This window comes from Ornithorhynchus anatinus, chromosome 2 (genome assembly GCF_004115215.2).
Source record: "Ornithorhynchus anatinus isolate Pmale09 chromosome 2, mOrnAna1.pri.v4, whole genome shotgun sequence".
In the NCBI taxonomy this organism is placed as follows: domain Eukaryota; kingdom Metazoa; phylum Chordata; class Mammalia; order Monotremata; family Ornithorhynchidae; genus Ornithorhynchus; species Ornithorhynchus anatinus.
In genome coordinates this window covers 97,493,985-97,521,818 of record NC_041729.1, presented here as the reverse complement: position 1 = coordinate 97,521,818, position 27,834 = coordinate 97,493,985, and the positions used below count along the sequence as shown (strand labels likewise).

At 51.3% G+C, this 27,834-nt stretch overlaps 1 protein-coding gene across 4 annotated transcripts; it reads left to right on the top strand.

The window, feature by feature from the left end:
• The first annotated feature begins 9,918 nt into the window (after positions 1-9,918).
• On the top strand, positions 9,919-26,592 carry RNF146 (ring finger protein 146). Of its 4 annotated transcripts, XM_039911185.1 has the most exons (4): positions 9,919-9,962; positions 18,743-18,892; positions 23,225-23,520; positions 24,757-26,592. In XM_039911185.1, exon 4 carries the CDS (start codon positions 24,758-24,760, stop codon positions 25,802-25,804), a length of 1,047 nt encoding a protein of 348 aa, XP_039767119.1. In that variant the 5' UTR covers positions 9,919-9,962; positions 18,743-18,892; positions 23,225-23,520; position 24,757; the 3' UTR covers positions 25,805-26,592. The 4 variants fall into 4 exon arrangements, with proteins under 4 accessions (XP_039767119.1, XP_028914076.1, XP_028914080.1 ...); XM_029058243.1 differs by lacking the exon at positions 23,225-23,520; XM_029058247.1 differs by lacking the exons at positions 18,743-18,892; positions 23,225-23,520 and having other exon boundaries at positions 9,933-9,962.
• The last annotated feature ends 1,242 nt before the right edge of the window (positions 26,593-27,834 follow it).

Genomic DNA, 27,834 nt, shown 5'->3' with positions numbered 1-27,834 from the left:
CGAACGACCAATCGTTGCCCAGACAGCTCTGCCTCCGACAGAAACTCCGTCTCGTCAGTTTTTCGGCCCTCAATCAGCTCTCTCCCCCTGCGACTTTACCTTGCCGACCTTCACCTTTGCTTGTATCCACCACAGCGCTGACTACCGTGCCTCGCACCTAGTAAGCGCTTAACAAACACCATCACGATTATTATTGTTATTATCATTTAATCCATTCAACCGTATTTATTGAGAGTTTACTGTCATTCATTCATTCAATATTTATTGAGCACTTACTTTGGGCAGAGCACTGTACTAAGCGCTTGGAAAGGACAAATCGACGACCGATCGAGACAATCCCTAGCCAATGACGGGCTGAAGCAGCGTGGCTCAGTGGAACAGAGCCCGGGCTTGGGAGTCAGAGGTCATGAGTTCGAATCCCAGCTCTGCCACTCGTCAGCCGGTGTGACTGTGGGCAAGTCACTTCACTTCTCCGTGTCTCAGTTCCCTCATCTGTAAATTGGGGATGAAGATTGCGAGCCTCCCTGGGACAACCTGATTGCCCTGTATCTACCCCATTGCTTAGAACAGTGCTCGGCACATAGTAAGCGCTCAACAAATACCAACATTATGACATTATTAGAAGGGGGGAGACAGGCCGCAAAACAAGTAGACAGGCATCAATTGCGTCGGTATAAATAAATAGAATTTCGGATTCACTCAATAGTATTTACTGAATGCTTACTATGTGCAGAGCACTGTACTGAGCGCTCGGAATGTACAAATCGGTAACAGATAGAGACAGTCCCTGCCCTTTGACGGGCTTACGGTCTAATCGGGGGCGAATTATGGATATGTACACATCATGAATAAAGTAAATAGAATAATAAATATGGACACGATTATAATGATGCTACTTGTTAAGCGCTTACTAGGTGCCATGGGGCAGAGAGGCGGGTAGAGCAGAGGGAGGGAAGAGCAGAAGACAGCCTGCACACTTTATCTCTCTACCGCCAACCTACTCTCCATACCTCCATCTCCCTCATCATCATCTCCCTCACCTCCCACTCCTTGCCCGTCTTCTCCCTTTCGCTTGGAGACCCCTCCCCGTCAACATCCGACAGTCCATCCTTCTCCTCGCCCTCAGGGCCCTCCTAAAATTGTACCTCCTCCAAGAAGCCTTCCCTGCCTAGGCCTTCATCTCCCCTACTGACTCTCCCTTTCGTGAAGCTTCAGTGGAAAGAGCCCAGGCTTGGGAGTCAGAGGTCATGAGTTCGCATGCCGGCTCTGCCACTCGTCAGCTGTGTGACTGTGGGTGAGTCACACTTCACTTCTCTGTGCCTCAGTGACCTCATCTGTAAAATGGGGATGAAGACTTTGAGCCTCACGTGGGACAACCTGATTCCCCTGTATCTACCCCAGCGCTTAGAACAGTGCTCGGCACATAGTAAGCGCTTAACAAATGCCAAGGTTATTATTATTATTACTGGGATCGGTATTCTTTAGCCCAGAGCTCCCTCTCCCCCCATAGAGGCCGGACCGCCGCTCTCCCCACCTTCAAAGCATTATTAAGGTCACAGCTCCTCCGAGAGGCTTTCGCAGATTAAGCTCTCCTTTTCCCCCCGGCTCGCTCTCCCCTCGGTGTCATCTCTGAGCTCACCTCCTCCAAGAGGCCTTCCCAGACTGAGCTTCCCCTTTTCCCCCCTTTCCCTCTGCTCCTCCCCCTTCTCTTCCCCCTCCCCTCAGCACTGTGCTCTTCTGCTCATTTCTATATATTTTAGTACCCTATTTATTTTGTTAATGAGATGTCCATCCCCTTGATTCTATTTATTCCTATTGTTTCAATGAGATGTACATCCCCTTGATTCTATTTACTGCTATTGTTCTTTGTTCTCGTCTGTCCGTCTCCCCCGATTAGACCGTAAGCCCGTCAGTGGGCAGGGACTGTCTCTATCTGTTGCCGATTTGTCCATTCCAAGCGCTTAGTACAGTGCTCTGCACATAGTTAAGCGCTCAATAAATACTAATTAATAAATGAATGAATCTCTGCACTTGGGTCTGTGATCTTGGGGCGTTTGATCTGTGCCCCAGCCCCACAGCGCCTTTGTACATATCTTTAATTACATATTAGACATTACTTATCCACTCATTCATTCCATCACATTTATTGAGCACTTACTGGATTCAGAGCTCTGTAATAATAATAATAATAAATGTTGATATTTGTTTAGCGCTTACTATGTGCCAAGCACTGTCATCAGGTTGCCCCACGTGGGGCTCACAGACTTCATGCCCATTTGACAGATGAGGGAAGTGAGGCACGGAGAAGTTAAGTGACTGGCCCCAAGTCACACAGCTGACAGGTGGCGGAGCCGGGATTAGAACCCACGACCTCTGACGCCCAAGCCCGAGCTCTTTCCACCGAGCCGCGCTGTACTAAGCACTCTTGGAAAGTACAATTCAGCCAGCGAGAAGATCCCCGCCCACAACAGGCTTACAGTCTAGAAAGCGGGGAGACGGACATTAAAACAAGAAAACAGGCATCGATATAAAAAAATAGAATTATAGATATCTCCATATAGACATAATAATGTTGGCATTTGTTAAGCGCTCACTATGTGCAAAGCACTGTTCTCAGCGCTGGGGAGTATACAAGGCGATGAGGTCGTCCCACGTGGGGCTCACAGTCTTAATCCCCCTTTTACAGATGAGGGAACTGAGGCACAGAGAAGTTAAGTGACTTGCCCAAAGTCACACGGCTGACAAGCGGTGGTGCTGTGGGGCGGGGAGATGGAGGAAGAGCGAAGGGAGCGAGTCGAGGTGACGTGGAAGGGATGGGGAGCTGAGGAAAAGGAGGCTTATATTAATGTCTGTCTCCCTCTCTACACTCTAAGCTCCCTAAGGGCAGGGAACCTGTCTGTTAATTCAGTTGTATTGTACTCTCCCAAGCGTTCAGTACAGTGCTCTGCACGTAGGAAGCGTTCAATAAATACCACTGATCGATTGATTTAAGCACTTGATATTCACCAGCCTCCCCCCAGCCCCACAGCACTCATACATATTCTCACACTCTGCCATTTCCCCTATCTGTAATTTATTTCCATCTCTCTTCCCCTCTGGGCCGTGAGCTGCTTGCGGGCGGGGGTCGGGTCTGCTTTAACAGTGATGATATTTGCCAAGCGCTTACTATGTGCAAAGCACCGTTCTAAGCGCCGGGGGGATACAAGGTGATCAGGTTGGCCCACGTGGGGCTCACGGTCTTCATCCCCATTTGACAGACGAGGTAGCTGAGGTACAGAGAAGCCACTTGCCCAAAGTCACACAGCTGACGAGCTGTGGAAGCGGGTTTAGAACCCACGTCCTCTGACTCCCAAGCCCGTGATCTTCCCACCGAGCCACGCTGCTTTACTTTATTTTAGCTTCCCAAGCTTGCCCCGGACACAGTAAGCACTCATTGCTTTTAGCATTTAATTGATGAAAAATGCACGTTCCCCCTCCCCACCCCCAGTCGATGATATTTATTGAGAGCCACCGATGGCCCTGATCAACTCCAGCCAAGGAGCCACGGTCTCTCCCTTCTTCAGTCCATTTTTCACTCTGCTGCCCGGATCCTTTTCGTTCGATGGTATCTATCGAGCGCTTACTATGTGCAGAGCACCGTCCTAAGCGCTTGGAACGGACAATTCGGCAACGGCTAGAGACCGTCCCTGCCCAACGGCGGGCTCGCGGTCCTTTTCCTAAAACATCATTTTTCACCTCTCCCCACTCCTCAAAAATCGACGATCGTTGCCCATCTCTCTCCACATCAAGCAGAAAGTGGGGGTTTTAAGGCACCCCACCGGCCCTCTCATTCATTCATTCATTCGTTCGTTCATTCAGCCAATCGTTTTTACTGCCCGCTTACCGTGTGCAAAACACTGTACTAAGCGTTTGGGAGAGTGCCATCTAACAATAAACAGACACATTCCCTGCCCACAGGGACCCTACACACCAGTTCACTCGTTCCCCTCTTTTGCCATGGCTCTCTTTCGCGCACCATCCCTTCTGCCTGAAACTTCCTTCCCTTTCATATTAGGCAGATTACGACTCTCCCCCCACCTTCAGTGCTCTCCTCAAATCACGTTTCCTCCAGGAGATCTTCTTTGATTACTTTCTCATCGCCCCATCCCAAGCTCCCCTGTCCCCTAATTCATTCAATGGTATTTATTGAGCGCTTACTGTGTGCAGAGCATTTCCTCCAGGAGGCCTTCTATTATTACTCTCTCATCGCCCCGTCCCAAGCCCCCTTCTCCCCTAATTCATTCAATGGTATTTATTGAGCGCTTACTGTGTGCAGAGCATTTCCTTCAGGCGGCCTTCTTTACTTTCTCATCGCCCCATCCCAAGCTCCCCTGTCCCCTAATTCATTCAATGGTATTTATTGAGCGCTTACTGTGTGCAGAGCATTTCCTCCAGGAGGCCTTCTATTATTACTCTCTCATCGCCCCGTCCCAAGCCCCCTTCTCCCCTAATTCATTCAGTGGTATTTATTGAACGCTTACTGTGTGCAGAGCATTTCCTTCAGGCGGCCTTCTTTGATTACTTTGTCATCACCCCGTCCCAAGCCCCCCTCTCGCTTAATTCATTCAATGGTATTCATTGAGCGCTTACCGTGTGCAGAGCATTTCCTCCAGGAGCCGTTCTTTGATTACTTTCTCATCACCCAGTCCCAAGCCACCCCTCTCACCTAATTCATTCAGTGGTATTTATTGAGCACTACTGTTTGCAGAGCATTTCCTCCAGGAGGCCTTCTTTGATTACTTTTTCATCACTTCAACCCAAGCCGCCCCTCTCGCCTAATTCATTCAATCGTACTTATTGAGCACCTACTGTGTGCAGAGCACTGTACTGATTAAGCACTTCTGGATAAGAATAATAATGATGTTGGTATTTGTTAAGCGCTTACTATGTGCCAAGCACTGTTCTAAACGCTGGGGGAGATACAAGGTAATCAGGTTGTCCCACGTGGGGCTCACGGTCTTCAACCCCATTTTACAGATGAGGTAACTGAGGCACAGAGAAGTTAAGTGACTTGCCCAAAGTCACACGGCTGACAAGCGGTGGAGTCGGGATTAGAACCCATGACCTTCTGGATCCCCTTTTCACTCGAGTCCTCACCTCCAGCAGGTAGATTCCAGTGATCTGAACATAGAATGTGCTCAAAAAATACCACTGATTGATTTAAAGGTTATTGCTTTCCCCTACCTGGTATTTATTTATGAGGCAGCGTGGCTCAGTGGAAAGAGCCCGGGCTTGGGAGTCAGAAAGTCGTGGGTTCTAATCCCGGCTCCGCCGCTTGCCGGCTGTGTGACTCTGGGCAAGTCACTTAACTTCTCCGTGCCTCCTTTACTAAGTTGAGAAGCAGCGTGGCTCAGTGGAAAGAGCACGGGCTTTGGAGTCAGGGCTCATGAGTTCGAATCCCAGCTCTGCCACTTGTCGGCTGTGTGACTGTGGGCGAGTCACTTCACTTCTCCGTGCCTCAGTTCCCTCATCTGTCAAATGGGGATTAAGACTGTGAGCCCCACGTGGGACAACCTGATTCCCCTGTGTCTACCCCAGCGCTTAGAACAGTGCTCGGCACATAGTAAGCGCTTAACAAATACCAACATTATTATTATTATTATTGTTGTTCATTCAATAGTATTTATTGAGTGCTTACTATGTGCAGAGCACTGTACTACGCGCTTGGAATGGACAATTTGGCAACAGAGACAAACGCTGCCCAATGACGGCCTTACAGAACTCTGAACTGTACAAAGCGCTATTGTACTAAGTGCAATATAACAATTAATAGACACATTCCCTGCTCATATCAAGCTAATAGTCTGGGGGGGGGACACAGATATTAATATAAATAAATAAATGACAGATATGTAACTAAATGCTGTGGGGCTGAGAGGGGGGATGAATAAAGTCAAGGGAGCGAGGCAGTAGAATTTTTCTCTTTCTGGAGAGGTACTGCAGCATCTCACTGGCCCGGTGAGCTCCTTGTGGGTGGGGAACGTTTCTTGTTAGAATGTACTCTCCCAAGCGCTTAGTACAGTATTCTGCAGAGAAGCAATATGGCTCAGTGGAAAGATCCCGGGCTTGGGAGTCAGAGGTCATGAGTTCGAATCCCAGCTCTGCCACCCGTCAGCTGTGTGACTGTGGGCGAGTCACTTCGCTTCTCTGTGCCTCAGTGACCTCATCTGTCAAATGGGGATTAACTGTGAGCCTCACGTGGGACAACCTGATTCCCCTGTATCTCCCCCAGAGCTCAGAACAGTGCTCTGCACATAGTAAACACTTAACAAATCCCAACATTATTACAGGGTAATCAGGTTGTCCCACGTGGGGCTCCCAGTCTTCATCCCCATTTTACAGATGAGGTCACTGAGGCACGGAGAAGCGAAGTGACTTGCCCACAGTCACACAGCTGACCAGTGGCAGAGTGGAGATGGTGGCTACAGCCCGGGCCTGGGAGTCAGAAGGTCATGGGTTCTAATCCTGCCCCCTCCACTAGTCTGCTGCGTGACCTCGAGCGAGTCGCTTCACCTCTCCGGGCCTCAGGTACCTCACCTATAAAATGGGAATAAGGACCGTGAGCGCCACGTTGGACAGGGACTGCGTCCAACCCGATTTGCACTTAGTACAGTGCCCGGCGCACAGTAAGGAAACCTACCAAACCGCTGCATGATCACAAAATATTATCATCAAAAACAGTGGTTTAGGGCAACAAAGCGGATTACTCAGTTTAAGACAATCTTTTAACGTGAATCAAACTGTTTCCGCTGTTTGAATATAGATCACTAATTATGCACGTTCATCTTCAAGCACTCTAGCCCATAAAATAGGAAGCGATACACAGGTTTCTCCTCTGCTCTTCTCTTCGTATTCATCCAAAGTGGACAGAACATGAGCCTGGGAGGTAGAAGGACTTGGCTTCTCGGCCCAGTTCCACCACTTGTCCGCTGTGTGGCCTTGGGTAAGTCACTTCACTTCTCTGTGCCTCAGTTACCTCATCTGTCAAATGCGGATCAAGACTGTGAGTCGCATATGGGACGTGGGCTTACCTTGGTATTTACCCCAGCATTTAGTACAGTGCTTGGCACGTGGTAGGCACGAAGAAAATGCTGTTCAAAAAAGTAGGATTTGTGTCTCCTCAGGCCAATTATGACAACTGGGTCACCCATGGGAGAGTTATCAGCGTGGCTCAGTGGAAAGAGCATGGGCTTTGGAGTCAGAGGTCATGAGTTCGAATCCCAGCTCTGCCACTTGTCAGCTGAGTGACTGTGGGCAAGTCACTTAACTTCTCTGTGCCTCAGTTCCCTCAACTGTAAAATGGGGATTAAGACTGTGAGCCCCACGTGGGACAATCTGATTCCCCTGTATCTCCCCCAGTGCTTCGAAGAGTGCTTAGCACATAGTAAGCGCTTAACAAATACCAACATTATTGTTATTATTATTGGGCAGGATTTGTCTCTATGTGTTGCTGAACTGTACATTCCAAATGCTTCGTACGGTGCTCTGCACATAGTAAGTGCTCAATAAATACTATTGAATGGATGAATGAACACCCCCTTCCCCAACTACAACATTTGTGTGTATCTATGTCCGTAGTTATAATTCTATTTATTTTATTAATAATGTGTCTATATCTATAATTTTATTTACAGTGATGCCTGTTTCCTTATTTTGCTGTCTCCCCCCTTCTAGACTGGGAGTCCGGTTGTGGGCAGGGATTGTCTCCATTTGTTGCTGAATTGTACATTCCAAGCGCTTAGTATAGTGCTCTGCACATAGTCAGCGCTCAATAAATACGATTGAATGAATGAATACCCCTTCCTCACCCAGAGCATTTGTGTATATCTATGTTCATTGTTATAATTCTATTTACTTTATGAATGATGTGTCTATGAGAAGCAGCATGGCTCAGTGGAAGGAGCCCGGGCTTGGGAGTCAGAGGTCGTGGGTTCTAATCTCGACTCCACCGCTTGTCAGCTGTGTGACTGTGGGAAAGTCACTTCACTTCTCTGTGCCTCAGTTCCCTCATCTGTAAAACGGGGATGAAGACTGTGAGCCTCACGTGGGAGACCCTAATGATCTTGTACTACCCCAGTGCTTAGAACAGTGCTCTGCACATAGTAAGCGCTTAACAAATACCACCATTTATTTATTTATTTACCCTGTATCTACCCCAGCGCTTAGAACAGTGCTCTGCACATAGTAAGCGCTTAACAAATACCACCATTTATTTATTTATTTACCCTGTATCTACCCCAGCGCTTAGAACAGTGCTCGGCACATAGTAAGCGCTTAACAAACACCAATATTATTATTATTATATCGATAATTCTCTTTATTTCTAGTGATGCCTGCTTCCTCGTTTTGCTGTCTCCCCCCTTCTAGATTGGGAGCCCCTTGTGGGCAGGGATTCTCTCTGTTTGTTGCTGAACTGTATAGTGTAAGCGCTTAGCACAGTGCTCTGCACACAGTAAGTGCTCAATAAATATGAAGGATGAATGAATGAATGAATGAATGAATGAAATGGCGGCCACTGAGGACGAGGCCACGCGGGAAAGGCAGGTCCTTCTCCGTCTGTGGGGCCAAAGCCCCGTGCGCATGCGCACCCCCCCTCCCCCAGGCTGGCTTCCATTCATGGGATGGGGGGGGGCCCAGAGCCCCGCGCGCATGCGCACTCCCGCTAAGGCTGGCTTCCATCAGGGTGGCAGAGCCCCGCGCGCATGCGCACTCCCGCCTAAGGCTGGCTTCCCTTCGAGTCGCAGAGCCCCGCGCGCATGCGCACCCCCCCCCCCCCCCCGCTTCCCTTCGTCTGGTGGGCAGAGCCTCGCGCGCATGCGCACCCGTCCGACAGTCTGGCTCCCCTTCCTCGGCGGGGAAGGAGGGGGAGTAGAGCCCCAAGCGCATGCGCCCTCTCCGCCGCTCGCACACTCCCCCCGCCCCCCCCCCCATAGGCTTTCTTCCCTTCGTTAAGGGGCGGGCAAAGCCCGCGCGCATGCGCACCCCCCCACCTACGGCCAGCCAGACTTCCCTTGGGGGGAGCGGGCAGAGCCCCGCGCGCATGCGCCCCCTCCGCCTCGGGCACAGTCCCCCCGCGCCCCCCCGATAGGCGCAGAACCCATGCGCCTGCGCGCTCCCCCCGCCGACAGACTTCCCTTGGTGTGGGGGGGCGGACAGAGGCCCGAGCGCATGCGCCCCCTCCGCCGCTGACACACTTCCCCCGCCCCCCCCATAGGTTGTCTGCCCTTCGCTTAAGGGGCGGGCAGAGCTCTGCGCGCATGCGCGCTGCCCCCCCCCGCATGCGGGAGTGAGGGGGGGCGGTGGACAGGGGCCCGCGCGCATGCGCTCCCGCATAGGCTATCTTCCCTTCGGTTGAAAGGGCAGAGCCCGCGCGCATGCGCTCCCCCCCCCCACAGACGTCCCTTGGTGTGGGGGTGGCGGGCAGAGCCCCGCGCGCATGCGCACCCCCCTACGGCCAGGCAGGCTTCGGGGTGGGGGGGGGCGTGCAGAGCCCCGCGCGCATGCGCCCTCTCCGCCGCTGGCACAGTCCCCCCACCCTCCCCAGGTTATCTTCCCTTCGGTTGAGGGGGCAGAGTCCGCGCGCATGCGCGCTCCCCCCCCCCCCAGTCCCTGGGTGTGTGTGGGGGGGCAGGCAGAGCCCCTTGCGCATGCGCACCCGGCCCCAGCCAGGCCGACTCCCCTTGGTGTGGGCGGAGCGGGCCGAGCCCCTTGCGCATGCGCACCACGCCCCCCGGCAGCCTTCCCGGGGGGGTGGGAGGCGGGCAGAGCGCTTCGCGCATGCGCCCTGCCCGCCGCTGCCACCGTCCCCCCGCCCCCCCCCCCCCCCCCCCGGGCCGGTCCCTGTCCGCAGCGTTTCGAGGAGGAGGAGGAGGAAGAGGAGGAGGAGGAGGAGGAGGAGGAGGAGGAGGATTCCCGGGCCGAAGGTGAAGGGGCCGGAGGGAGGCGGGGGGCCGCGGGCCGGGCCGCCTGGGGCTCCATCCCCCCCCCCCTTTTGACTCCTGGGAGGATAATAATAATGCTAATAATAATAATGGGGTTGGGTGAGCTCTTACTATGTGCTAAGCGCCTGGGGAAGGACAAGGACCATCCCGCGTGGGGCTCCATCCCCCCCCCCCTTTTGACTCCTGGGAGGATAATAATAATGATAATAATAATAATGGGGTTGGGTGAGCTCTTACTATGTGCTAAGCGCCGGGGGAAGGATAAGGACCATCCCGGGTGGGACTCCATTTCCCCCCCCCCCTTTTGACCCCGGGGAAGATAATGATAATGATAATAATATGGGGTTGGGTGAGCTCTTTCTATGTGCTAAGCGCTGGGGGATGGACAAGGACCATCCCGCGTGGGGCTCCATCCCCCCCCCCCTTTTGACCCTGGGGAGGATAATGGTAATAATAATAATGATAATGGGGTTGGGTGAGCTCTTACTATGTGCTAAGCGCTGGGGGAAGGACAAGGACCATCCCGCGTGGGGCTCCATCCCCCCCTTTTGACCCCGGGGAGGATAATAACAATAATAATAATAATAGTAATAATGGGGTTGGGTGAGCTCTTTCTATGTGCTAAGCGCCAGGGGAAGGACAAGGACCATCCCGCGTGGGGCTCCATCCCCCCCCCCACCTTTTGACCCTGGGGAGGATAATAATAATGCTAATAATAATAATGGGGTTGGGTGAGCTCTTACTATGTGCTAAGCGCCGGGGGAAGGATAAGGACCATCCCGCGTGGGGCTCCATCCCTCCCCTTTTGACCCCGGGGAGGATAATAACAATAATAATAATAATAATAATAATGGGGTTGGGTGAGCTCTTACTATGTGCTAAGCGCCGGGGGAAGGACAAGGACCATCCCGCGTGGGGCTCCATCCCCCCCCCCCACCTTTTGACCCTGGGGAGGATAATAATAATGCTAATAATAATAATGGGGTTGGGTGAGCTCTTACTATGTGCTAAGCGCCGGGGGAAGGACAAGGACCATCCCGCGTGGGGCTCCATCCCTCCCCTTTTGACCCCGGGGAGGATAATAACAATAATAATAATAATAATAATGGGGTTGGGTGAGCTCTTACTATGTGCTAAGCGCCAGGGGAAGGACAAGGACCATCCCACGTGGGGCTCCATCCCCCCCCCACCTTTTGACCCTGGGGAGGATAATAATAATGCTAATAATAATAATGGGGTTGGGTGAGCTCTTTCTATGTGCTAAGCGTCGGGGGAAGGACAAGGACCATCCCGCGTGGGGCTCCATCCTCCCCCCCTTTTGACCCCGGAGGTCACGGAGGATAAGGATAATAGTAATAATAATTCATTCCGTAGTATCGAGCGCTTCCTGTTCATTCGATCGTATTTATTGAGCGCTTGCTATGTGCAGAGCACTGTCCTAAGCGCTGAGAATGGACAGTCGGGCAACAGATAGAGGCCATCCTTGCCCGGTGACGGGCTCACAGTCTGATCGGGGGAGACAGAAGGACAAAAACAAGGCAGCATAATTACAGATGATGATGGGGTTTGCCGAGCTCTTACTGTGTGCTAAGCGCTGGGGGAAGGACCAGGCCAGCGGGCGGTCCCGCGTGGGGCTCCATCCCCCCTTTTGACCCAGGGGGTCACGGAGGATAATGACAGTAATGATGATGATGATGGGGTTTGCTAAGCGCTTGCTATGTGCCCAGCACTGTTCTAAGCGCTGGGGGAGATAGGTCATCAGGCTGTCCTACGTGGGGCTCAGGGGCTCCATCCCCTTTTGACGGATGAGATCACAGAGGCGCAGAGAATGATGATGGTGATGACGAGGGTGTTTCTTAAGCGCTTACTGTGTGCCGAGCACTGTTCTAAACGCTGGGGGAGATAGAAGGTCATCAGGCTGTCCCACTTGGGGCTCACGGGCTTCATCCCCTTTTGACAGATCAATCAATCAATCGCGTTTATTGAGCCCTTCCGGTGTGCGGAGCGTTGCACTAAGATCCCCCCGAATCTCCCCCTCCCAGACTTGACCTTCCCCCGATCCAGGAATAAACCTGGTCCTTTTCCCCCCATTCTCCTCCTCCCCGATCCAGACTTCATCTTCTCCCAGTCTGGGAATAAACCTGGTCCTTTTCCCCCATCCTCCTCCCCCCCCATCCAGACTTTGCCTTCTCCCAGTCTGGGAATAAACCTGGTCCTTTTCTCCCATCCTCCTCCCCCCCGATCCAGACCTCGCCTTCTCCAAGTCCGGGAATAAACCTGGTCCTTTTCCCCATTCTCCCCCCACCCCCATCCAGACTTCGCCTTCTCCAAGTCAAGGAATAAACGTACGTGGTCCTTTCCCCCCATCTTCCTCCCCCGAATCCAGGCTTCGCCTTCTCCCGGTCTGAGAATAAACCTGGTCCTTTTCCCCCCTTCTCCTCCTCCCCAATCCAGACTTCATCTTCTCCCAGTCTGGGAATAAACCTGGTCCTTTTCTCCCATCCTCCTCCCCCTGATCCTTCTCCAAGTCTGGGAATAAACCTGGTCCTTTTCCCCCGTTCTCCTCCTCCCCATCCTGACTTCCCTTCTCCCAGTCTGGGAATAAACCTGATCCTTCTCCCCCATCCTCCTCCCCACCTCCACCCAATCCATCCAGACCCACCTTCCCTCCAAGCTTTCATGTGGTCTATTTCATCTGGTTCATTTCAAGCGCTTAGTACAGGGCTCTGCCCACAGCAGTGCGCTCAATAAATCCGACTGAATGAATCTGGTGTATTTAAAACTCCAGCGGAGCCGCTTTTGAAGAATCTCTCCCGGTCCAGACCCAACCGGGGCGTCTGCAATAGGTCCTCCACGGGGTTCAAGCAGAGGTAGTTCTGCGTTACCTTTTGGCCGCATACCCCCCTTCCCCGAAAGAGTATTTTCTCCACCCAGGGTGATGAAGATTCCAGAGACGAGGCCCAAACTGAAATTTTGAGAGAGGAGAGATGGAACCGACACCTAGATATAAAATCCGTCGGTGCCTAAGGTTACCGAGCTAGCCTGCCGGGTATTTTTCAAAGACTCCCGGAACGGATTTTGTTTCCATTATTTGCGGGTGTGTTTCTGTGTTCCTTAGAGGTCCTGTGGTCAAGCATCTGTTTTAAGCCCCGTTTTTTCTTTCTGCCTCGTCGTCTAAAATATATCTGGGCAGCAGTGCACGGCAGTCGTGCCGGTATACCTTGGAGAGTGAAATCCAAGGGAAATTGGAAGGAATCAAAGGGAATGAAATCGCTAGGAAACAGAAAAACAAAATTAGGGTGTCGGAACACTTAGTCGTCTGCCTGCCTCTCTGTGATGGACGGTTTGGATGCCGGGGCTGCCCTCCACTTTGTGTCTGAACGTGTAAATTGGGTGTGAAAGTAGATCAGTGGCCCAGTTTTTGCTGCGGCCTGTCGCCGACCGCTGAAACCAGAAGACGGTTGAGGATGTCTGTCAGGTGGAATTTTTGTCCTGATAAAAAAGGATGTTTCAATATAGGTGTATCATAAGGTTCCCAAATCGAACCGATCTGACGATAGATTGTATTGAGAAAATGACCGCGCAAATAATATTTACCGTTAACTGTGCATGTAGATTATAACGTCTGTCTTCAGGCCCCTGCTTGGGATCCCAAAACAGGGATGCTTCTGTTTACTTCATTGGTTTGCTAAGTGATTTGATGATCATCCACCCGAAAAAGAACTGTCATTCATTCAGTTGTAGTTATTGAACGCTCACTGTGTGCAGAGCATTGTAGTAAACACTTGGAAAAGTACGTACAACAATAAACAGTGAAGTTCCCTGCCCGCGGTGAGCTTAAATTGCTGCATGCTGTAGCTGCGGGAAGAAGAAGTGTCAAGTGCATCTTTAGAGAGAAAACTACCTAGTAGCGATCACTACCCCATTAAAAATAGATTTTGGAAGCTTTTAAATTGACTGCATTTCATTCTGTTAAATAGCCATAAAAAGCCTAACTTGTGGTTTGTGGTAGGATTGGGGATTTAATGAGTTTATGGCCAAAAGAAGATATTTGTACCTGCAGGATTTTGCGATTTGTTCGACAGAAGAATCTTAAAAAAAAAACAAAAACCAAATGGCTCCTAGAAATTTCCAGGTCAGCTAAGAGAAGGATGTAGAATATAGCCCATCCCTCACCCTGGTAGATCGGTGGGTTAAATCGGTAGGTTTTTAATGGATTTATACATCACCAGTCTCTTCTTTTCCACTATCCTTTCGAATCGAATTCTCTTTTGGAAAGTACTTCTGAATATTTTGAAGCGTATGAAGATGTTAGATTGAAGGAATCTTCATTTTGTTCTAACGCTGCAGTTTAACCAGATTTTATGGAAGAATGTAGAGTCATAGAATGCATAATTACTGTTAAAGTACTTACTATGGGTCAAGCACTGTCCTAAGCGTAAGTTCTTCCTATGGGTCAAGCACTGTCCTAAGCAAAGGGGCTGATAGGAGTTAAACAGCAGATTAGACTCAGTCCTTGTCCCACGTCGGGCTCACGGTCTAAGAGGGAGAACAGGGAGAGCTGTAAAATTCCCATCGTCCAGTTGAGGAAACCGAGGCGCAGAAAAGTTAAGGGACTGGCCCGAGGTCACACAGCAGGCCTTCTGCAGAACCGCTATTAGGACCCAGGTCTTCTGACTCCTAGGCCTGCGCTCTTTCCACACGGCCATGCCGCTTCTCGACGTGTGCGTGAATCCCCAATTACGATCGCGACCCTTACGCGTTCACTCATAAGCATCATCGGTCCAGCTAGCACTACATCTTCATAAAACAATAATTCGTAGATGGGGTAATTTCGTTTGGCGTGTCTAAAATAGCCATTTGAGAGGAGATTTAATGAGGGTGGATTATGAGTCTTATTACAAAGGGTGCCCATAATATCTGGGAAACATTTTGAAAATCTAAATCTTTATGACCCAGCTTGCCTAGAATATTAAATGGTGAGGTTAGGGCCGTAAATGGAGAAGATAAAACTGAGGGATTTCTGGAACTAGCCGTTCGCACTCTTTCTTGTGGCTCGTAAAAGAACTGCTTAACATCAGAGCAAATTGAACAGATACGCTTGCCGTGAAATGCATTTCAGGGAAACCCCAGGGTCTCTTATAAAAATGGGTCACCGCAGAATGACTTTTTCATCAGTTTTGAAGGAGTTCATTGAGGATCGTAGTGAAAACCCCAAATGGAAACATTTGATGGCGTCACTCGGTTCCACCTGTCAAGAAAAAACTCTTTCCTGCAGAATGTCTAAAATATTGTCTTTTGGAATTGAACTGCACCTCCTTTCCCCTTCCTCCCTTCCATCTCTCCTCTCCGTCTTTTTTTCCTCTTCTCCTTCTCTCTCTCTCTCTCTCTCTCTCTCTCTCTCTGTGTCTCTTCCGTCTTTTTGTCTCTCTGGTTAAGTAGGGTATCTAGAGACCGTTTCCATGGATTTCAGATCATCCACTGCAGCTCTTAAATGCGATGCATTTTCCGAATGGGTTGTAAAAAAAAAAAAAAAATCCCCGGGGCAAACGATTGAATAAAAATGGTAACGCCAATTTTACCCAATGAAGTGTGGGAGAAGCCTTGTAGTAATTGAAAGAGGAGTAGATGCATTTTATAAAGATTTAAAATTGATTTAGCAGTACCTTTAATTCACCCAGAAAGAAAGACTTGTTTTTACTCCTCCTGCAGTGATACCCTGCACCCTTTTTTAAGCTTGTGAAGAAAATTCAAGGCTGTTGGTGTTTTAATTGAAAGTAATGACACGAATTTATGTTGTTTGGCAGAGGTGGCTTTACTGCCACGAATAGGGGGCATCTTGAGTGGAGTAAAATTGCTCCTGTTGTGCTTGAAGAATGATACAGCTTGGTGGCTAATACACGTGATATTAATGATGTAGAGGTTATATGCCTTGTAGAGTTAGCCGATTTATTCCCGTCGTCACAAACTCTTGATTGAATTACGTAGATGAAGCCTCATATCCGCCTCTGTGTTTTCCAGATGTATTTTTCTTCCTCCCTTTTTAACAGAGCGATGATTTTTTTTTTTTTGGTCTTTGTTTTGAGCTTTTAAAATTATAATTCAGCGTCAGGCCACTTGATGCAATATAGTATTTTTAGATCAAAGGTTGCCGTCGTACTGCAAGATTGCACGTGACCACCAAACCCAGGGTACAGTGGGGTGTGCATTTTGACAGCCGGAGCCAGCCGCACATTAAAAAAAAAAGTCTGTAGATTTAACTGATCTTAGATGATCGGATACGCCCGTTAAAAGTCACCTTCCACTTCCGGGACGTTGATGAGAGTGAGTGATGTCGGCGGCGTCAGTTTTTGAGCACATCCATTATCTAGAACATTATAATGGGCACTTGGAGAACAGAGGTAAGAGGTGAAAGATGCAGTTCCTGCTCACGGGAAGCGTTTGGTGTGAGGGAGGTGACGTGTAGAGAAAGGAAATCTTTGTATTTGATATCTTGATTTCTTGTAGGGTTTTGAACCCTGTGCCCTAGACGAATTGCTCAGATGGAGGGTGTTGCTGATGCTTGCCAGATGCTGCGATATCCGTCTTTTGTTTACCTAGTTCTCTTAGTCCGCCCTCGACTTCTCCCGTTAATCGATGCCCAAAGAGAAGGCAGCAAGATGTAGAGGAAGCCGAGGAGTTCCAGAGTAGGGGGCTAAACTGGTCTCTAGAGATTCCTGGGACCAGGTTGGGAGAGCGTCCAATATACCTCTCAAAGGAGGTGGGGAGGGAAAGCCAGAAGAAAACCTCGGAGATGAACGGGATTAGGAAACCCGCGGGCCCAGCCCGCGGACTGATGGCATTCGGATGTATTTTCGGAGGGGTCCAAGGAGAGCACGCGGGGCTCACAGCTACCTGTTTCGGGCCCAGCGCACTTTATGAGTACACTTAGTGTTCTGAGCACGTGCTCGACAGACCCCGCTTTGAAGAAAATGGGCGTTGGAGTAGCCGCACCTTCTCCAGCGTCGCGCACATCTCCCCGGCCTTCTCTTCCGACATTGCACTCGTGGTCTGTCCAGTTCGGAACTCGTTGCAGGAAGAGCCTTCCCTGTCTCTAGCCAGAAAGCGTAGTGGAAACACGTGCTCGGGAAGAACAGGGTGTATTTTAAATGGGGGCCCGGGGGAATTGGGGCCGTCCTGCAGGAGCTGAACCTGCAGAGCTGGATCGGATCCCCCGCAGTCCCAAGTGGTTGGGTGAAGGGTGTCCTGCCCATTCCCACTGTGGACCAGGCTGTCCGGGGAGCCTAAATGAAGGAAGCAGTAACAAAAGACAACATTTCATGTTTATTTACCTTTTCCAGTGAGTCATGATTTCACAGCTCCGGCTGCCATGCAACTGTCTTACTTCGAGTACAGCCAAATCCCCTGCCTAAGCTCGGCTCCCTTTAATTCAATGTGCCAGGCCAGACGTGCTGACAGATCTTGAAAAAATTGAGGGCTTAGACGCCCTCTAACTTTGGCTTCGCCTCCCGGCCTTATAAAACCTGGAGTCCTCTGGGGGCTTCTACTAAAACCTGTTCCTAGGGGATTGAAAAGCAGCAGCATTTTTGCATAACTGCAGTGGGCCAGAGAGCAAAGAAGATTCACTTCCCTGTGCCTCAGTTCCCTCCTCTCTAAAATGGGGATTCAGCCTGAGCCCCATGTGGGACGTGGACTGTGTCCAACCTGATTATCCTCTCACTCCACCCCAGCAACGCTTAGTCCAGTGCCTGGCGCATAGTACGTGCTCAACGAATAGGATAGAAAAGGTATGAAGACCCCCGGAAGTATCTTGGGCAAGATGGAACTAAATGAGAAATGGAATACAGGCAGTCCTCGGTATACCTCCGAAACGATTTCCTGAAAATCGTGACTGTTCATGATTTAGAAAAAATGACTTCTCTTTTCTGAATAAACAATTGTACAGAATTTTACGAGAAGAATGAAATAATCCAGAAGGGCTAGACTTTCCAAATTCAACAACAACATGCCGGCGATGTATAATTAGAGCTTCTGCCCTCCCTAGGGCAAGGCTGTTAATTGTCCTGAGTGAGACAGGCCCGTGGAGACTGGCTGAGAATAGAACAGTCAGATTTTGAATCAGAAAGGAGGAGGAATCTGCAAAAACCCATCCAGGAACCGTCGGAGTAGCAGAATTAGGACAGATTGGAAGGGAGGAAAATAGGCTGACGGTAACCTGGATGACTGGTGAGAGATGAAAGTGATTTGTAACCGTGCCCATTTTGCTGAAGACTAGACCTGGAGCTGTGAATATTTTATTCAAATAGGCTATCGGGGTAAGGGAATGACAAACCAGAGCTAGTGAAGAGGTATGCTTTAGCTCCAGGACAGATACTTTAGGTTTCCTGAATTTTGGAATTCTCCATCCTTCCCCCTGTAGACTTTAAGCTCGGTGTGGGCAGGGAATGTGCCTTTCAACTCCAGTATAGTCTACCGTCCCAAGAGCGCGCTTAGTACAGTGCTTTGCACGCTCTAAGCGCTCCACTAATTTGATCGATGGACTGACCCGTGGAGGGGACTACTTTGTCCGATGTCATCGTGGTGTGTGTGAGCAGCGTGTTTCGTTAGTATGAACCCTGCTAGCGTTTTTGGCCGCAAGAACGGAATTGCCCAGAGCCCCTCTGTTTCGCCTGCCCTCCGCCGGAATGCGCTGCCAATATACTCGCTAAGTGACCTGGAATCCGAGAATGCTCGGTAATTATGGTGATCTTCGTTTCCCGCAGTCGTCGAGAAGCTGGTCCTCCTAGGGAGCCCCTGCGCGATCCAGGCGAGGAGCGAACGGTGCGGTGGGGGGACAGCCCGACCGAGCTCTGCCCATGCGAAGAGGATGCTTTGTTCGCATGACATGCGTCGTTTGGATCTGTAATGGAAATGTAAGCGGAGCATCCCATTCTTAACTTTCAAAGCTGCAATTATGATTAATTTGTGTAATTACAAGATGGTAACGAATTTCATTTCTAGTCTTTCCTAATGAGCAGCCTAACAGAAGAAGGCTTAATTGCCGCGGAGTGAATACTACTCCTGTTCCCCCTCACCCCCCGCCATCTTCCCTTAAATTGCATTCAGCATTTTCCCAAGGATTACCACTTGGTGCTCACTCCCGAAAAGGGAAGTTTGGGCTAGATGGAATTCTTCCGCTTACCAGACAGTGGAGTAGGTGTAGAATTGAGCAGCCTCTCCCCGGACCTTCACAAAGTCATCTAAGTCTTGGCCTCTCTCCTCTCTCCACGATCGGCCAGAGCCCATAATCGACCTATTCTGATCAGTCTCTTGCGGTCGAGATTCCACAGCATCCTCTCCCCTTTCTCCCCTTCGCTAACCCCAAATCAGTTTCCTTTCATTTCTTTCGATTTCAGGTAGTTTTACTCTCAGTGGAGAAAAGCAGGCACGTTCAGTACAGTCTCATGGAAAGAGCCCAGGCCTTGGGAGTTAGAGGACCTGGGTTCTAATCCCAGCTCTGCCACTCACCTGCTGTGGGAGCCTGAGCAAGTCGCTTCACTTCTCCATGCCTCAGTTCTCTCATCTGCAAAATGGAGATACAGTATTTGTTCGCCCTCCTACTTAAACTCTGGGACTTGATTTGTCTTATATCAGTCGCGGCGCTTTGTACGGTGCTTGGCACTTAGTAAGTGCTTAACAGATGCTGCTATTGTTATCAACCTCCCCCCTCCATGCCCCCAGCTACCTTTTCACCACTCTAACCACAGTTCCCTTAATTGTTGGACACAGCTCTTCTTCCACAGCCCCTCAGTCATGTTCATTCATTCATTCGTATTTTTTGAGCGCTTACTGTGTGCAGAGCACTGTACTAAGCGCTTGGAAAGAACAATTCATGTTGTAGGCCCGCCAGTGGATCCCAGCCTCTTCAGATCTCTCCACTGACGCCCTGAGGTCTGCCCTGCCCACATCTTCCTGTGTGGAAGGTGGTGAAATAGTTTCTTCCCATCTATGCGTGCTAAGAAACTCTTGCTCACTCTCCCTTTTAGAGTAGACTTACCAAATGATAGAGTAGACCGCAGAGTCGTTCAATTTAAGATCTGCGGTGACCCCCCAAGTCATTCCTCATTTTGTGCTTTTGAGTTTGCGTGGGATTTCTTTGCACTTGCCTCTCTGGTTTTTTCAGTTGTCCTTGGACAGCAAATCGGTTGCCCAGGGTGGGAGGTGACCAGTTCCCTGTAGGTTTTCCGCCACCCGGGGACAACGCAACGATTTTTTTAACTTTGGATTCTTTATCCAAAACGGAAATCCACGCCTTCCCACCCAAGCTCTGTCGTCCCCGACTTGCCCCGTATGTAGAGACCTTCACCAGCCTCCCCGTCTCACGAGCCCGAAACCCTGGCATCTTCCTCGACTCTTTTATCCCACACATTCCGTCCGTCACCAGATCCCGTCGGTTCTGCCTTGGCAACATCACTCAAAATCAGTCTCGTTCTCTCCATCCAAACTGCGAGCTCACAGATCCAAGGACTTATCCCGTCTCGACTCCTGCGTCGGCCTCTTCACTGACCTCCTTGCCTCCTGTCTCTCCCCCCTCCAGTCCATAATCGCCCGGCTGTCTGGATCATTCTAGAAAAGTTCACTCCAGTGGTCGCCCATCCAACTCGGCATCAAATATAGACACTCTCTACCATCAGCTTTAAAGCACTCAATTAACTCATCCCCTGCTTCCTACCTTGCTGATTTCCTGCTACAGCCCAAGGCTATACATAGGGCTTCTCTTACGCCAACCTATTCGGTGAATTTCGATCTCACCCGTCTCGCCGCCAACCCCTGCCCATGTCCTCCTCCTGGCCTGGAACTCCCTCCCCCACTGTACTTGACAGACCCGTGCCTCAGTTACCTCATCTGTAACACGGGGATTAAGACTGTGAGCCTCACGTGGCGCAACCTCACCCCAGTGCTTAGAACAGTGCTCTGCACATAGTAAGCGCTTTACAAATACCAACATTATTATTTTTACCACCACTCTCCCCACCCGAAAGACCCTATTAAAGTCACGTCTCCTCTAAGGGACCTTCCCAACTGAGCCCTAATTTCCTTTTCTGCACTTCCTACTCACTTGGATCTTTACCCTTTAAGCGCTTGATGTTCACCCCACTCTCAGCCCCACAACGCCCACGTACATATCCGTCATTATTTTAGTGTCTGTCTTCTTCCCGTCCTGACTGTAAGTTTCTCGTGGGCAGGGAACACGTCTGCCCACTCTGTTGTGTTATAATAATAATTGTACTCTCCCAAGTGTTCATTTGAGTGCTCTGCGTCCAGTAAGCACTCAATCAATATGATGAATTGGTTGATTATCTGCCTCCTGGGACGGGTAATTATCGCCCCCTCCGCATTTAGCGAACGTGTTCCAAATTCCACGATCTAAAGCTCTGATAGAAGTAACGGACAGTCGGAAACCCCGGACCGGCTCTCCCGCCGTCATCCCTTTTCCCTCTGTTCCCACCGTCACTGACCTCTTGATATCGAGCCAGCTACAGGTCGGATCATTCTGTCACGGTTCACCTCCTAATGGTCTGACTTCATTTCCATTTCTCTCATAGCCAGGTGCCTTGAAGAAAACCATGGGCTATTTTAAGTGCAGATCACTCATTTGATGTGTTCTGATAACTCCCAAGAACCAAAGTGTCTTAGGTTTAAAGGCTGTCTTTTTCATTTTTGAGCCCAGACCCCCCGTACCTCCTTTTTTCACGGCATACCTGTGGTATATTCTTAAGTGATTACTGGGTGCCAGGCACTGTACTGAGCGCTGGGGTAGATACAGACTAATCAGATTAGACACAATCCCTGCCCTACATGGAGCTCCCAGTCTTAATCCCCATTTCCTAGATGAGAAGCAGCATGGCATAGTGGAGAAAGCACAGGCCTGGGAGTCGGAAGGCCACGAGTTCTAATCCCGGCTCGGCCACTTGTCTGCTGTGTGACCTTGGGCAAGTCACCTCACTTCGGTTACCTCATCTGTAAAATGGGGATCGAGTCGGTGAGCCCCGCGTGGGACGGGGCCAACTTGATTTGCTCGTATCCACCCCGGTGTTTAGTACAGTGCCTGGCACATAGTAAGCACTTAAACACCATAATTATTATGAGGTAACAGGCACGTTCATTCAGTTGTATTTATTGAGCGCTTACTGTGTGCAAAGCACTGTACTGAGCACTTGGGAGAGTACGATGTAACAACAGACACAATAAGCTCCCAGTCTAGAGATCCAGTCTTTAGACACTTCTGTCTTCAAGACGGCATCACAGCTGCCAAACTACTAGACTTTATACGTCCTACAAGAGACACATCTCGTGTGAGTGGGATTAAGGACTTTTTTTTTTCTTTTCCACCAAAAACATTTAGAGCTTCAGAGCCTCTGGGTCTTCTCTTCCCTTCATGACTTCCCCGTCTTTGCATTACCAGGGTTACGCTCCACACCCCCTGCTGATGAAATACGCTGAAATATCACTTGCATTAGCCAGTCAGGAAACATCTGAGAGTGGTCTTCGGGCCCTGCTCGTTCGGTCGCTTTCAAAGAACGTTCTTCAGCTGCTCCTTCCTCCCATATCTTCTAATTCGGCTTTCCATGTTGCCCATTTGTCACTCAGCAGAATTAGGAGTTGTTAAATAATCCAACACTAACATACTGATTCAGCATGAATTTTTAAACACCCGTTGTAAAAATCTACCCTCGGTTTAGAAGGTCGTCGGGGAATCCCGGTATCTACTTCTGCAAGGCTGTGTTTTACGATTTAATTTGCTCCTTTATTCCCGTAAATGTGTAGGAAAATGTGACTCAAGTTTAGCTCCGTACCCTGACCTAGAAAATTCAAGGTCACCTAAATTATTTCGATTGACCCTGTGTGGCGGAGAGTTAGGTGGAGGTAAGGCATCCCCAGATTTCCTCTCTTCTCAGCTCCTTATATTGCTTAGCGCAGTGCTTTAAATACCCGGGACGCTCAATCTGTTGGCTAACTTTCTTCCGTTGGCGTAACGTGGTGAATAAGCGAAATGTCAAGTTACCATTTAAGTTTAGCTGCGGAGCTGAAAAATGACACAGTCAACTGTAAAAACTAGTTGTCTGGAAAATTAGCCTCCCAAGACCGTTCTCAGTATGATGTTTTCACTTACGTGCATTTTTTTGGCCATACCGTATGAAATGGAGGGTAGGTAGGGAAGCCAACCAAGGGAAAGGGGCGGCTTGATCTTTTCCCGTTGTCAGAAACCGGAAGAGTTTAAAGCACTCCGAATATCGTCGATCATCAGTAATGCCTGTGGTTTCGGCCAAACCCCGCACCGAGCGCCGGGGTCTCGTCTCGAGTCGTCTCTGACCCGTAGCGACGCCGTGGCCACCAGCTCTCCTAGAACACCCCCCCCTCCAGCCGCGGTCGTTCCGGTAGTGGATCCACGGAGTTTCCCTGGTAAAAATCCAGAAGCGGTTTTCCATCGCCGCCTTCCGTGCAGTTGACCCGAGTCTCCGTCCCGGACCCTGTCCCGTGCCGCTGCTGCCCAGCACGGGTGGGTTTTGACGTGTAGCCGATGGCCTTCCCCTCGCCAGCCACCCCCCAAGCTAGGAACGGAAAGGACAGGCCCCAGCCTGACTCTCCCTCCCACAGTCGAGACCGGTAGGGTGCCGGAAACGCTCCAGGTGTGACCCCGAGAAGGGCCGTGCCGGGGCAGATACAAGATAATTAGATCCCGCGAGGGCTCGCGGTGTAGGTAGGAGGGAGAACGGGGACGGAAGCCCCATTTTGCAGAGAAGGGAACTGAGGCACAGAGAAGCTAAGTGGCCCGCCCAGGGTCAGACGGCAGAGAAGTGGCAGAGTAGGAATTACGACCTAGGTCCTCTGACTTCCAGGCCCGTCCTCTTTCCGCCAGGCCACGCTGCTTCGGTTATTAACTCCGGGGCCCGCCGGTGCTTGTACAGTATATGAGGGCCTAGAACAGTTTACCGTTCCTCTGATGCTAAAGATTTAGCCGTCAGTGAAATGCGTGGCCCCCTCGGTTACTGCCAGGGCGGATCACCCTAGCAGTTGGAATTTGAAACTACTGTCCGTTAGCCTTCTTCACGGAAACAGCGGGGAGCCCGAGACCGGAACAGTTAACTCCCGAATGTTCAGCAGCCGGTAATCCGGCGTCCGGATAATCTTCTTCTCCGCTGCTGCTTTTCTCCTAGCAGAGCAGGGCGCGAGGGGGAGAAGAGAGAGGGGATAGGGAAGCTGGAAACGGAGAGCCGCAGAGCGGGGGGCAGAGGAAACCGAGGGGCAGACGCGGAGAAGACAGGATTCCCACTCCCCACCCTGGTAGCGGTCATTTGGCGACTGGGTGAATTCCATCTGGGGAACTGAAATCAATTGGAACCGGCCCGAAATCCAGGCGTCCGGCTAACATCCGAAGCGAGAGACGAGCAGTCCCAGCCGCGGCGCGGTTAACGGGCGATATCCGAGCACGCACCGCGCGCGGAGTATAACCGAGAAGGCGGACGGAGCCCTGGCCCTCGGGGAGCTGGCGAGGCACCCGGGTACCGCACGCCCGACGCCCCGGGTGGTCCGGCGGAGCCGTCGGCCGAGGTCGGCGAAATCGGCGGGAGTACCCGAAAGGGGACGGCCGAGCGCGTCGTCGAGCCGCGCGGACGTCGCCGCCGCGCCTCCGTTCCGCGCGGGCGCCGGCCGGCCGGCCCACCCGGGTGCCGCCGCGTACGCGGCCGCCTCCGGTCGCTTCCGCGCGGTCAAGAGCCTCTTCTCCTCTCCCCAGGATGGCCGGCCGCGGCGAGGTCGATCACCCGGTGAACATGCTTCCCGTGGACGGGAAGGGCGACGAGTCCCGTCCCGACGCCGCCCCTTCCCTCCCCGTCCCCGAATGCGCCATCTGCCTGCAGACGTGCGTTCACCCGGTCAGCCTGCCCTGTAAGCACGTCTTCTGCTACCTGTGCGTGAAGGGCGCCTCGTGGCTGGGCAAGCGGTGCGCGCTGTGTCGCCAGGAGATCCCGGAGGACTTCCTGGACAGACCCACCCTGCTCTCCCCCGAAGAGCTCAAGGCGGCCGGCCGGGGCAACGGCGAATACGCCTGGTATTACGAAGGGAGGAACGGCTGGTGGCAGTACGACGAGCGGACCAGCCGGGAGCTGGAAGACGCCTTCTCCAGGGGGAAGAAGAGCACGGAGATGTTGATCGCCGGCTTCCTCTACGTGGCCGACCTGGAGAACATGATGCAGTACCGGAGGAACGAACACGGCCGGCGCCGGAAGATCAAACGGGACGTGGTGGACATACCGAAGAAAGGGGTGGCCGGGCTTCGGCTGGACTGCGAGCCGAACGGCGTCAGCCCGGCCCGGGAGAGCTCCGCCGACGGAGCGGACGGTACCTCGGCCCGAGGCGGGGCGCCCCCGCCGCCCCCGGCTCCCTCTCCCGCTCCCTCCCGCCCGCCGACGGCCCTCGACGGGCCGCCGCCCGGCCCCGCCGCCCCCTCGCCCGCCGCGGGCGCCGGCCTGGAGGACTCTCTCGCCCACTTGCAGCTCGGCGGGGACGGCCCGGGCGGAAGGGGCCCGCGGGGCGAGGGCGAGGAAGGCCGCGAGGCGCCGCTCCCCGCCGGGCTCCCGCCTCCGGACGCGGCCGCCCGAGACGGCGAGTCGGACGGCGACGACGGGGCGGCCGCCCCGGCGCGGCGCCCCTCCGCCCGGCGGAGACTGGCGAACCCCAGCGGGACCCAGGCGGCCGAACGACCGGCCGCCGGGGGCGGGGGGGGGGGCGCCGGCGGCCGAGCCAGGAGGCCCGACGGACAGTGCACGGTGACCGAAGTGTGAGACGCCTCCGGCCTCGGGCTCGAGGACGCGCTCTCCCCCCTCCCCGCGCCTCCCCCGCCGTGGCTGACGGCATCGGGAAACCTCCCTCCGCGTCGACGTCACGCTCATCCCTGGCCGTGTGTCTCGGGGGCGGGAGGGCGGGGGAGGAAGCGGGGAGAGCCGAGTCGGCCCGTAACTAAATCGTCTAACACGTCTCTGTTGGAGAATTTATTTAAGCGTAAGGAACCCGGGTGTCACTAGTCGACAGCTGCTTAGCGATACCCAGTTTTCTTGAAAATCTCTCTTCGGTCTGTAGTGCTGGTTTTCGGGTTGGGTTTTTGGTTTTTTTGGGTTTTTTTGAGATCCTCGATCGTTTTGGCCGACGTGTAGTCTCTGTGCGTCTCTTTAACCGTCTTCATTTTCTGACTGTTGCCCTGTCCCGTTTTTCTGCATGGATGGACGTACGAAAAGAACATTAAAATGGGGAGCATTTAAGACGTCGGGTATCGGTACGGGCAGGATGTCGCGGTTACCGTCGGAGAGTAGTCGTGAGTTTGGAGTCTTGAGATGTTTCTAAGTAGATGAACGGCTCGATTCTGTTTTCGAGTTCCCGAGATGGAAGTCTGTACAAAAGAAAAGCTTTCCGTATCTTCCGTTGCAAAAATCTTGCCTGTAACACTCTTCGTGGCGTTCCCACCGGCTTTGCTGTCTAGTCCCTGGAGTTTGTTTGAGGTTTCTCTTGATTTGTCTTTTTTTTTGTTTTGTTACAGAATTTATAATTTAATAAATACTACATTTTATCAAAAATACCCAGTGCCTGTTTGCCCTCTGTTTGAAACATAAACACTGTGGCCCTTGCTTCGTAGGTTAACCGAGAGATGAGACACACGTTAAAGCGAGGCACGAAACGGTAATCCGTAATGGGACAGAGCGTGTTGTTTCTGCTACGGTACTGAATTGGAGAAATAATATTAGGAATAAAATATTGGGCCCAAAAGGGGAGAGTTCCGTTCCAGCATCTGGAATTGTAGGGATCCCTTGCCCCCAATTCTCCTGTTATTCTTCCTAGTAGCCTGAGGCTGACCTTTTATCTATATACACAAACACACACACACGTATATGTAAAAATATATATATATATATACGTGTGTACACATATATACACCCACGGGTTACATTCGCTCTGCCGGCTAAATTACAGTCCGTAGCAACGAATCAGACTCAGCTTGTATTAAGTTATTCCACGGTATTCCTTAACCGCTAAATGGCCTTCCTTCGTCTGATTCTATCCCTCTCTGAAAATAAGGACTCTATTTCAGTAGTGGATCCTTCGCTGCATCTCGACGTCATCTGGAATGGCAGGCTAGGATGTCTAACCCCACTAAGCGCAGTTTGTTATGTGGATTTAATACTGAAAAGGTTATCCCATTGAAGACCACCCAGCGTTTCTAGACCTGGGGCAGGTACGCTAGGAAAAGGAGTTTTCTTTTGAAGGAGGTGGGGTTTTATTGCAAGGTGAAAGTCAGAGAACGTGGAATGCGCAGGAAGAGCCGAGGTTGGAAAAGCATCAAGGTCTGCGTTGGCCTTAAATGTAATCTGATCATGAAAATCAGGTCAGTTGACCATTAGTCTAGGAAAGTGCTTTTTCTTGATTAGCCAGAAACGTAACTGCATTTTTATATATATATTTTTTTAATTTTAAGCCCTGAAAACAACTGCCCGTGGCATAGGTCCTTAAAATAAATTTAGCGAATTCTCTCTCTACCTTGTCTCGTAGAAGAGATCGCTGAGTGGAAAAAAATCCGATGCACACTTCCCTTTTTAACAGTATTATTTAGTTGCCAGTTCAGATTTACTTTCCTCAAGGGTGTTATCCTTAATTCCCAGTGCTTAGCACACACAGTAAGTGCTTAACTACTATTGCTAAAAGCTTCTCACACCGGAAGATAACGTGGGAGGAAGCAGGATGATGGAGACTGACACTGAAAAGGAGGTGCGGAGAGGAAGCAAGCCAGAATGGAGGCCAATCCCTCGCTTAGAAACGGTCAAGG